Source organism: Hippopotamus amphibius, chromosome 10 (genome assembly GCF_030028045.1).
Source record: "Hippopotamus amphibius kiboko isolate mHipAmp2 chromosome 10, mHipAmp2.hap2, whole genome shotgun sequence".
Taxonomy (NCBI): Eukaryota; Metazoa; Chordata; class Mammalia; order Artiodactyla; family Hippopotamidae; genus Hippopotamus; species Hippopotamus amphibius.
Window position 1 is genome coordinate 63,514,338 of NC_080195.1, and position 12,687 is coordinate 63,527,024.

Consider the following 12,687-nt stretch of genomic DNA (forward strand, 5'->3'; position numbering starts at 1 on the left):
AACTAAAAAGCTTCTGCACAGCAAAGGAAACCATCAATAAAATGAAAAGACAACCTGCTGAATGGGAAAAGATATATGTAAATCGTATATCTGATAAAGGGTTAATATCCAAAATATATAAAGAACTCATGCAACTCAATAACAATCACCCGCCACAAACCTGATTAAAAAATGGGCAGAGAACCTGAATAGACATTTTTCCAAAGAAAACACACAGATGCGCAACAGTCATATGAAAAGGTCAACATCACCAATTATTAGGGAAACGCAAATCAAAACTACAATGAGATATTGCTTCACACCTATTATAATGACTATTATCAAAAAGGCAAGAAATAACAAATGTTAGCAAAGATGCAGAGGAAAGGGAACTCTCATCACTGTTGATGGTAATATAAACTGGTGCAGCCTCTGTGGAAACCAGTATGGAGATTCCCCAAAAAATTAAGAATAGATCTACCATATGATCCAGCTATCCCAATTCTGGATATTTATCCGAAGAATATGAAAACATTAATTTGAAAAGATATATGCATCCTTTATGTTCATTGCAGCATTATTTACAATAGCCAATATGTGGAAGTGATCAGAGTGCCCATCAGTGGATGAATGGGTAAAGAAGATGTGGTATACATATACACATGGAGTACTACTCAGCCGTAAAAAGATGAGACCTTGCCGTTTGTGACAGCATGGATGGACCTAGAAGGTCCATTATGCTAAGTCAAATAAGTCATACAGAGAAATTCACTTTTACATGGAATCTAAAACACACAACAAATGGACAAACATAACTAAGTAGAAACAGAGTCATAGATACAGAGAAAAAAGGAGCATGAAGGATGAGTGAAATAGGTGAGGGAAATTAAGAGGTGCAAACTTTCAGTTACAAAATAAATGAGTCATGGGTGTGAAATGTACAGAATGGGGAGTATGGTTCAATATATAGTCAGTGACAATGTAATATCTTTTTATGGTGAACAGGTGGCAACTAGACTTATCATGGTGATCATTTTGTAATGTATAGAAATATCGAATCACTATGTTTTACACCAGGAACTAACATAGTGTTGTAGGTCAATTGTACTTCAACAAACGAGCAAACTTATAGAAAAAGATTTATGGTTACCAGAGGCAGGGGATAGGAGGAGGGGGAATTGGATGAAGGTGGTCAAAAGGTATAAAATTCCAGTTATATAAGATTAAAAAAAAGTACTAGGGATGTGGTATAACATGATTAATATAACTGACACTGCTGTATATTATATATGAAAGTTGTTAAGTGAGTAAAGCCTAAGAGTTCTCATCACAGCAAAAAGATATTTTTTCTTTTTCTTTAATTTTGACCTGTACGAGATGATGGATGTTCACTAAATTTATAGTAATCATTTCGTGATGTATGTTGCACACCTTAAACAATGCTCTATGTCAGTAGAACTGGAAGGAAAAAAATAAAACTTTCTAGTTGGCGTTTTCCTGTGGAATCACAAACAAACAGAATAAATGAACAAACCAAACCAAACAAAAATAAACACACAGATATGAGAACAGAGTAGTGGTTACCAGAGGGGAATGGGTAGGAGAGTGGGCAGGATGGGTAAAGGGGATCAACTGTATGGTGATGGATGGAGACTAAATTTTTGGTGGTGGGCATGCTGTAGGGTATGCAGAAGTAGAAGTATAATGTTGTACACATGAAACTTACATAATGTCATAAATCAGTGTTACCTCAATAAAAAATAAACTAGGGACTTCCCTGGTGATGCAGTGGTTAAGAACCCACCTGCCAATGCAGGGGACACGAGTTTTATCTCTGGTCCAGGAAGATGCCACATGCCACAGAGCAACTAAGCCTGTGCACCACAACTACTGAGCCTGCTCACCTAGATCCCAGAGCTCCACAATGAGCGAAGCCACCACACGGAGAAGCCTGCTCACTGCAGTGAAGAGCAGCCCCCGCTGGCCACAACTAGAGAAAGCTAGTGCACAGCATTGAAGACCCAATGCAGCCAAAAAGAAAAAAAAATTATCCTTGTTTCATAAAAAATTACTCTATTAGGATTGGACTGTGGACATTGTGGAGGCTGGGATACCAAGCAGGAAAACTTTTCATTCACAGAGAAATATTATGGCTTGAACCAAAAGAGAAGTGGGGACAGAGATAGAGGATGGATTTCATGAATTGTTGGAAGATAAAACAGGGAAAGATTTGATGATTAATACATCAAGTAAGGGAGAAGATGAGAGTAATTTCCAATTTGCTGATGTGGATAGCTTGCATTGTGATGCCATTAACACAAAGGATACTGGAAGAGAAATGAGTTTGAGTCAGAAGAAGGAGGAGCTCTTAAGGTTAATTTTAGGAAGTAAAGAGTTTAAGACTCATCCAAGTGGAGAAGATAAGTAGTCACCTGGAACTAAAGCTCAAGAGGTCCCAGGAGAGGCTGGGTTAGCAGTCCTTGGATTTGGGAGTGATTAAAGTGAAGCATCAGTATCTTAAGGGAGTGATTAGTGGCGGAGGAATCATCTAAGAAACTGAGAAGTATCTTCCAGAGTGATGGGAAGAGGATCAGAAGGGAGAGCAGGGAAGACATAATTCTAAGAGCTGTGGAAAGAGTGGAGGCAGGAGGGTGGGCCTCTCATTCAGAGAGGATGATGAGAGGTCAGCAGAAGATGAGGGGAACGCAGGGACAAGGCAAACACGTACTTGTGAAAGCTGAACGCAAAGAACTGGGAGGTGGTGACTGACAGGGAGAAAGAACAGGACTCACTGGTGAAGACCCTGTGAACCACTGGAGGAGGCGGGTAGACAAGAGAAGCGTCACTTCCTCTGAGCCAGGTGGGATGGAGGTGAGGAGGCTGGGAGGCAGGTGACTTGGAAAGCAAGCACTGGGGAAAAATTATTTGCTCACATGCAGTTTCAAACTGAGTTATGATTTTAACGAGTCATGTGAGATCTCATCTAGGTGATTATAATCATGGACTCAAGATCGAAATCCTCCTTCCTCACAGGGAACTTACGTGAGTTAATAGGACAAACAGTCATTTTTAGGGAAAGTTTGAGATCTTGAGAAAATCGTGGTGTCCCTCTCACTTTCTCCTTTTCTAACGTTCTTATGTAGGTAAAAACAGGTTCAAATGAACATGGTGGGGATCCCTGAAGAGAAAAACGAGATGCATAAAAGAGTTGAAATGCTAGCCTGCCAGTACTGTACACTTGTCAAGTGCTCGGTGCTTCTATTTCCCACGTGCCCTACCGGCCCCACTTCTGTGCTCTTGTTTGTTTTTCCTTCTGCCTGGTACATGGCTCTCCCCACCTGCTCCTCCCTTTACCTCTACAGGGCTCATCCAGCCCTTTCTCCTCTGATGCCCGGAGCACTTTTTGTATTGTCTTTGCTGCCCATCCCCATCTATCTTACCTCAGAGTTGAGTGCACACGTTTCGCTTGTCCCATCTGATGTTCTGTATCTACAGTACAGGGAGTGTCTTCTACTTTTTCTTTTACCCCCCACTATTTCTTGCTATTAGCAAACACTGAAGAAATATTTACTAAATGAATATAATGATTCCCTTTTTATAGATGACAGAACAAAGGTAGATGAGATGAAATAATAAAGCTTGTAAGTGTAGAATTTAAGACTGTTCAGAACTAAGGTCTTCTGATTCCAGGCTCTTTTCCTAAATGCTTTGCCTCTCTAGAAACAGTAAGTGAGAGCTAAGGGGGCATATAGGGGAGAAAAACTGAAAGCATGCATTCATATAGGGGCTCAGATGACCCCGGCAAGTACCAGTGGGTCACGTTTTACTCTCCCAGTAGCCACTTGTGATGTCATTTGCCTGTGTCATGGCCAACCTTCCCTAGTCACTCTGATCTGAGGGTCACAGCCAATGTGCCGAGCTAGAGCTTGGCTGTTCTTTACAGATATCTCTGATGGTCAGTATATACATGGAGATTGCTCGTGCCTTTACCAGAACCATACTATACTTTGTTAGCACTGTTAACCCATTGAAAACAGACCCATTTAATAGATAGCCTTGCTTTAAGTAGGTATATGATAGCATCATCCATGCTACCTCCATCACATATTGACATATTTAAAAAGTTATTTCTGTACACATCTTATGTGTAAATTTATAAAGGGGAATTAACTAAAATGCATCTGTAAATGAAAAAGTTGTAATGTATAATTATTACGAGACTGGCACCAGATGATGTGTCTTCTCTCTTAGTTTCCTCTATACTCACCTTAGCTCCTTTTTCATTTGAAAACTGCATTGTTGTTAGCTAACTGCCAAAGCCCTCTTTCAAATGATTAACTGAGAACAGTTTAAAATAGCACATTTGTCAAGAATATTTGTAGTTTAACAGCATATGACTCTCTGTTGGGAGAATTCATTTACCAAGTTAGTGGTGAAGAAAACTTTTTTTTTGCAGTTAATTTGAATGATATTTAGGAAAATTACATTATAATGGCAACCACCTATTATGTCCAAAAATGAAGCCCACCTTGGATACGTAGTATGTCGTTCATCCAGAAAAAAAAAAAAGACTTTGTCGTATAAGAATCTCTGGTGGTATAGTGTTGAGATTTCACTTAGTTCACAAATCCCGGCTCAGATGTCCCCTTTCCCTCTGTATCAAACCTATAAGATATGGTATTTGTCTCATTTCATGAAAATGTAAAAAAAAAACCCAAAAAACCTAATATTATATTCAGCTTTTCCCTCTTCTCCAGTTGTTTGATGGAGATGAAGTTGAATGAAAAATCCCATTTTTGGAATAAATATTTTCCTAGCAATAACTTGTCCTTTCAGTGCCTTTCATTTTTATAGCTCTAACTTTAGTAGCCTTGACAGTGGGCATCTTTTTAATTTTATGCTGTTTAAAATTTTGTTAGTAGATCTGTCTCTGGTATCACAAATCTTATCTGCAAAGGCCACTAAAACAAGAGTGTATAGGAAACTGACATGGGGGCTACTAAATGTGTTTCTCATTCCTCTGATCCCTTTATCCTTTGCTTCCAAGTCCTCACGAATTGCTTTGAGAAGACAAGAAACTTAACAGAAGAGGCATCACAATTGTCCAGTAGGGTGATATGCCTCAACTTGTAGACAAAAAGAAACTCTGCAGACAGCCAACCCACAGTGAGCCAACTACCAAGGAGTTCACAGCAACCACAAAGACGTGTGAATGTTTGGAATGGCCAGGTTACATTTATTCTGTACCAAGCAAAGCAGGAAATTACTCTATAGTCGAGTTACTTCCTCTTTTGAGGAACCAAAAAGACAGTAAATATAGTTGAAAACAGAAAGACAGGTTGCGGTCAAGCTTGCAATAGGCCCAGAGAATGGACAGTATCTCTGGGTTATGACTTGTGGTTCCTCAGGAGGGATCGTTGGCCTGGAAAGAAGCCACTGGATGAATTCCTCTAACTTGGTTGCACTGAGGAAAAATCTCCACTTTCCTCCATGGACAAAAGTTAGCTTGATCCATGTGTTAAAGTCTGGGTAAATACAAATATTTGACTTTGCTTTTCGAAAGCCTCTTAATGCATTTTGATGGCAGCTTTTCTTCAGAGCTTTCATTTGGGGAGAAATTGCTTTTTCCTCAAGGTGATCTGTGGGCTTGGAACAACTGGGCACTTTCTCTGGTTCTGCGGAAGAGATTTCAGAATCTGTACAGGCCAATGTGTTCTTCAACGTTTCTGGTTGTATGAGTTTATGAAGAAGTTCTATGAGCTCTTTACCCTTTTCTCCATCCAGAACCTCTAAACAGTGTATATTGGAGCAAGAATTCTGGTTTTCCAGTTCTGTCACCTTCTTCTTTAAAGTATCAATATCTTCTTTCATAGAGAAGATATCTTTAGTTATGGCGCACTGTCTGTCTTCATTAACATTCATTCTGGTTTCCAGTACCTCCATCTGTTTCTGATAAAAGTCAGTCCTTTCCTGGACTTTTGATACTGTACCAACAATGTCGGTCTTTTGGCTGAGGAGTTCAATCTGGGCGGTTTTAATGTCTTGGAGCATTACTATAAGATTCATTTCTTCATCAGCATTCGTGTCATCTTGGTCACAGTCATAGGAAGTCATAGTTGGGTATCTAGTTGAATTTGGGTGCCACTTCTTACATTTATGGTAAGCATTTTTAAGAGATTGTCTGATCCTGGAGAAGTTTGAATTCCACATCTGCCCAGAAGCAGCTTTTACCCTTTTGGTTTGAAGTTTGTACATCTTTCATGATGAAACAAGAGGCAAGGTGTTGGGAAACCTGATCAAAATCAAAGAAAGAAGCAATGTTAGAATGAAATGGTCTTTCTCTTACTATTTGTTGGGTGTCTTTTCTGGTAACATCCTACAACACCTTATGGAGAACATCAAACGCAATAGTAGGCACTCTTTGATGGTTAGCTTCTTATAGGGCAGTCCAGCTGGAGAGCTCTGTGAAATAATGGGCGATTGCATGGAGTCCTTCATAGGCTGACCTGATGCTGGTGTCACAATGGCTGCTGGCTTAGAATGTATTTAACCTAGGGCAGCAATTCTCAAAATTTCTGGTCACAGGACTCTTTCTTCACTCATAAAATTTGAGCACTGTAGAACTTTTGTTTATGTGAGTTATATCAATTGATATTCCATATTAGAGATTAAAACTAAGAAAATAAGATATTAATTTATTTAAAAAATCAACCCATTACATGTTAACATAATGACATTTTTATGAAAGAATAACTATATCTTCCAAAAGAAAAAAATAGTGAAAAAGGTGGCGTTGTTTATATATTTGCAAATGTTTTAAATGCCTGGATTAATAGAAGACACCTCGATTCTCATATCTGTTTCTGCATTATATCTGTTGTGATATGTTGTTTTGGTTGAAGTATATGAAGAAAATATTGCCTCACAGAGATATATAAATCGAGAAGGTATTTTAATGGCCTTTTCAGATAATCGAGGCTTTTATTCTTTGCTACTCCACCAAAATTTAACGAATGATAATTGATTAGAAGTTAAGTGCAATGTGTAATCTTAGGCGAGAATAATACTGTTACATTAAAATTCACAGGTCTATGTTCCATTTTTAATAGGTGTGTAATATCATGCATTGGTCATTCAGAAAGTAAAGATTAACTGATTTTGCAGATCTTTCAAATGGTAACTCATTTTATTATATAAAAGCAAAATATCACATTCACTAATATCACCACCAATCTCACCAGAAAAGTCTTTGAGTATTGGCAAGAGGCTGAGCTTGTGGTGGCAGATAAAATTTTCCAAAATTCTCGTTTTAGCTTGAAAAGCTTGAAGTTTATTAAGCTTGTTAGCTGTTTTTCTTGACATGACAGGCTTTCTACATCCATTTTCTTTTCCTTCTTTTTTTTTTTTTTTGCAAAAATCCTTGCCAAATACCCAAATATGAATACCATAGTTTGCTGTCAGTTTTTGTTTCAAAATGATGTTCCATGAAAAAAGCAGCTACTTCAGTTTGTAACTCAAATAAGTACTTTTCCTGGAGACAACCATTGTATTTCTGCAAGCAGCAGAGGTGCTTTATGTGTACTTCTCATTACATCACACTTAATGTTAAAAAGACATACTGAAGTTTGAGATTTAGCAAAATATAAAATTTTTACTGCTTCATTAAGGACATTCTAGAGCTAAATTGTGTGTATTCTCTTTTTTTTTCCTCTGATTGAGTGGAGGTGAAAAATACAATCCCTGTTGGTAGTTTAGTGTCATTGCATTGGCTTGTGCTAAGGTATCAGTTTTACCCACCATAATCATGTCTGTCAAGGTGTAGTCCCACTTTATTAAAGAAGGTATTCCTTCTTGGATCAGTGCCCATTCCAACCCTCTACTAAATCACTCTTTCTCCTACTTATGATTAAATGCAGGGCCAGCTTCAGTCTAGGTTTTGGAATAAACTCTGAATTTAGGCAAAAGTAATTTAAGAATTTTGGGTCATCAGTGATATCTGGGATTTTGCTTTACTGTCCTATCTTTGAATCCCTGCTTAGTAACCTTTCCAAAACTTCTAGAAACCTTTCCAAACTCTTGCTGAGAAAAAATGTTCTCCGGGAGGCAGATTATCACAGAAAGATATTTGGAGCCAGAAAAGGTAGTGTTCAAAGCTGTCCCATTTACCTTGGCCAAGGCTATTTTATCCGTCAAGAACTATAGACACAGTGCTTAAGACCTATGAAATTTCAAGGGCCAATAAAAATAAATATTTGAGAGCCAGAAAGGAAAAAACAAACAAACAAAAACTGGGCTCAGAATACTAAAAGCTGCAAGATTGAAACAATAAATGTTTAATTAAATATCTCCAAAGTGTACTATTTTATCATCTTCATTAATTGTTAAATTAGTCTTAAAATTTCATTACCTTTGGAGGCAATTTGTAGATTGGGTATTCTTGCTTTACAGGAATTCTCAATTAAATTAGAGGGATTGCTTGTAGCAATTACTCCCTTTGGGTTAATAGAAGTTAAGTCTTATTGGGTGCATACCTGAGATTGTTGTATATATTAGCTTCTTTAACTGAAATTCAGAGAAGTCAGTTTTCCTTTCTGCTAAAAAATGGGCAGAGTCGAATTTCGAATCTTTACATTCTGACTCCAGGGTTTGTGTGTTTTTCCTCTACTGCCACATGAACAAATAGGATAAAAGTATGTATTTGTCAACTCAGAAAAAGATAGACATTTCACTTTTTAGAAAAAATACACTATATATTTTTATAAAAAACTCATTTTGATTACATTTTTATAAATATGAAAAACTAGCTTTTGCTTATTTATCAAAGCTATTTGAGGCAGAACTTAGTAAAAACTTTAGAAACTGAACCATCTCTAATTCAAGTAAGTAAACATGAACATTTATAGGCTATTCTTGCCTTATTGTAGTAAAAGTATAACAACTGTAATAAAAAACAGTAGACAAAAATTTTTAACTAAAAATATTCATGTATACTGATTATTTTTATAAAACAAAAATTTATCTAGTAGGTTTGATAAAAACATAAGCCTGTCTGGGTTTCTAATTACTTACCTATTAATGTGAATGAAAGGAGCCTCAGGGGCTGGTTGAACAGCGAAAAGCTGTAGTGGGAAAATACGAGCCTATTGATTAGGGTCAAGCTGAGAAGAATGGTCAACTTGTGAATGAATAACGGGGAATGAGCTGACTCCCTCTCTTCAGGTTCCTGCCAGGGATGGGAAGCCATTTAGGAGTAAAACAGCATGGCCAACTGGAGCCAAGTTACTGATGCTTACCAGGGAAAAATGTCCTCCAGGAGGCAGGCTTTGCTTTTAAAGGAGTGGTACATGGAGCCAGAAGTTCAAGGCTCTCCATTTATTAACTCTGTGCTCTTAGGTTACTAACTTCTCAGGAGACTGTGAAACGGGTAACAACACCACCTATTTCATAGAGTGGTTTTGAGGATTAAAGTGCTCAATCTTTGTAAACTCTTTTCCTGCTCCTCTCTGACCATCTTCTTCTTAGTCTCCTTTTGAGTGAAAGAGGAAATGGTGAAGAGTTTTAAACTTTAGCTCCGCTCTCCCTGTCTTTTACTCTGTGTTCTGTTCCTCTCCTTCAGTAAAGGGGCCACTCTACCATCATATGACCAAGACATAAAACATGTGCTCCTCACTGTTCAAAATTTACAAATGCAGATAAAGCATTTGAATCAGAAGGACACCAGAATGCAGCAAACAAGGACAAACAACTGGCACTCTGTCTCCCAACACAGCTAGTACAGCTAGCACAGCCAACTACGGTGTCAGACAGCCTGGCGTGTGATAACCGCTGGAGAGATGGCTGCAACCATAGATAATACTATTAATGTTTAAAATGCTGGTGATTTTAAGTTAACTATAAATTAATTATGGTAGAGTCATAATTATCTATATAAAATCACCCCAATTTACTTCTTTTTTAATATGCTTTTTCAAGTTAGGAGAGAATGGGATAGAATTATAGTTATCCTGCTAGCAACTGGGCATTATTTGTACCCTTTATGTTACAGCTACAGTCATCTACTATTACTCATGTACCCTTAGTGCTTGTGAAAAATTATTGAAGGTCTTTTGAAGGTCCACAAAATTTGAGGACCACATTTACCAGACCCTGCCTCCCCCCCCCACCTGAATATCACTTGTTATGGGCAGAGTGAGATAAAAGATTGCTTGAAGGTCTTTCAGATTTGATCAGGGTGGCTGACCCAAGGGGATTAGAATGTATTAATGAGAGAGCTCTAATCCAATGTTACACAAAGTAACAAAGGTATTTTCTTCTACTTTCCTTTCTTTTTAGCCATGAGGCGTAGAAGAGAATGAGATTGAAATCAGCTGTTGTGCTAGATCACGACAGGGATGGAGGGGAAAGCAAAGACGTATTGTTTATGAGATAGGCAGAGCCCCACACAGTGATGCCACACGGTCACCTGCATGAAGTGATAAAGCCAAGTGACACTGATAAAGCAAACTGGTTAGAGTGACACATGGGGTGAAGGGGCCACTTCCACTCTGTGGTGTCAATAAATGTTTATGATAACACTTTAAAATCATATGAAACCAATGCCAAAAGAATATGATGAACACCTCTGAAGAAAAGATGGAATAATAATTTTGATAATTGATGATAATTTAATTTTTCACTATAACTAAAATTGTGTGGTCTCTTTCTGGAATGCCCTCCCTATATTTATTCTCCAGTCAAACTTCTACCCATTCTTTAGGAGACATCACGGTGATACTTTCCCTGTCCTGTGCTGTCCTGATTCTCCCTGTAATCTCACCAGTGCGGCCGACCTGTTCTGGTTTCCACCCAGCAGCCATCAACATAGTGTATTGTTATTGTTGGTGTGCCTATCTCCGCTCTAGACCAGGAGCTCCTTGAGGGGGGAGACTTGCTTTTCAACTCTTTATCTCCAGTGTCACAAAGCCTGGCATATAGTTGGTGCTCAGTACATCTTTATTCAATGAATGAATGAATGAGTGAATGCATGCACTTGTGAATGATTGTCAGGGTCGACATTGGGTCTCTCCTGTGCCTATTTCTATGGGCGGCTAGGGAACATATTGCTTGCTTCATAAAGGGAATCTATGATAACTTTTTTCAGTTCCTGAGGGATCATTTAGCATTTTGGGACAGGGATTTAATAATTGCTTCCCTGAAGACCTGAAGCAGTTAAGTGGCAGGAGATGTAAACTGAGATCAGGTAGGTGGAGGTAATTATGAACCTGGAAACAGCTATGGCGTGGATAAAAGAGAGAGCCCAGTAAATGATGGTAACAGCACTGGTAGTAATGGCACTGATCCTAGAGGTGACTAAGGTACCCAGCATACTTCCGCTCTGCAACATATGAAGTTTTTTAGGCCTCCAGGGAACCAAAGGTAATCAGTGTATTCTTCAAGCCTCTGCAGGAATGCCTATGAATGCATTCGTCATCAAGTTGGGTACACAGCACTTATCTCTTTATTCATGTCATCTTATACTCTGAACTCCATATTTACAGTGAACTCTTTCCAGCTTATCTAGATGTGCTCTTCACCATTTAGTTCCAGAACCCTGGGGGCACATTAGTATTTTATGTAATCTCTCCTCCCTGTCATCTTCCTCCAGTTCTTCCTGTTATGCTTGGCTCTCCCTGGTAATATATTATATAAGGTTGCTTGGTTTCTGTAATTCTTAACGTCACCTCTTGGTTTCCCTTCTCTGATATTACCTTTAAACCTCTGCTCCCTTTAGCTTATGACTGACACTCTTTTTATAGTGCTTTATAAGCCCTGATGTGCACAACTGATGTAGCCATTAAAATAAATGGCTTGAAAAGGAAGAGAAAGCGAAAGAGAAGTGTTTTTGCTTAATCATTCACCTTCCTTTAATGGAACCAGTGAATAAATCCAGTGAGTTAAGTCTTTAAACACCTCTGTTGCACTGCATTTATATCCTTTAGCAGATCATTTTGAAAATCATTATGTGATGAGTGCTGCCCAGTGTTAACTTTCTATCTTGTCCACCCTGAGAATTAAAAGGTATGCAATACATAGTGATCACATAGGAAACAAGGATTTAAAATGTAAAGAAATCCAGAAATCATAAAGTGTAAAAATTGAAGAATGTTAATCTTCTCGCTGCTAATTATGAATACTCTATAGTTTGCAGCCTTGTCTTATTTAGGTCTCTTTACATATTAGTAGAGCCTTATTTAAGAAAACCTCTGTTTTAATGTTTGGGTTTTCAGTTGTAATGATGCTTTATAGTTCTTTTTACTACCAGATCCAAGGAGCTATCTTCTTTAAAGTTTTAAAGATTGTAATTGTGAAAGATTGTACTGGCTTTCCTTAATAGTACTCACCTTGAAAGACATCTGTTATTATGGCATTTGATGTCTCTGAGGGAATTTGCAACACTATCTGTGAAGTAAATGTGTATTTATCCCTTGGCTCTAGTTTTCCTTCTGTTATTAGTCTGTTCTCTGCCTATCTTGGGCCTATTACGTTCCATTGTGTTTCATCTGTGCACTAAGAACAGCATAATGCCGTGTGCTGATACTAAAGGAGTGTCGTAAGGGTCAACAGGAACATTTTTATTAATCTAATGTTTAACCTTATATGTTATCTCTTATTTAAGAACTGTAAACTATTATTATTACGCACCGTTTCTGCAGTGTTTTTTTCTTCAGG

At 38.0% G+C, this 12,687-nt stretch overlaps 1 protein-coding gene across 1 annotated transcript; it reads right to left on the reverse strand.

Annotated features, from left to right (window-relative positions):
* Window positions 1-5,195: 5,195 nt before the first annotated feature.
* Window positions 5,196-6,413, reverse strand: CCDC54 (coiled-coil domain containing 54). The gene has a single exon (XM_057697997.1). It carries the CDS (start codon window positions 6,232-6,234, stop codon window positions 5,248-5,250), a length of 987 nt encoding a protein of 328 aa, XP_057553980.1. The 5' UTR covers window positions 6,235-6,413; the 3' UTR covers window positions 5,196-5,247.
* Window positions 6,414-12,687: the final 6,274 nt, after the last annotated feature.

What these genes read in the sequence shown, in the direction of transcription:
- CCDC54 (XM_057697997.1), bottom strand. Translation starts at nt 6,234, where the DNA reads ATGTACAAACTTCAAACCAAAAGGGTAAAAGCTGCTTCTGGGCAGATG.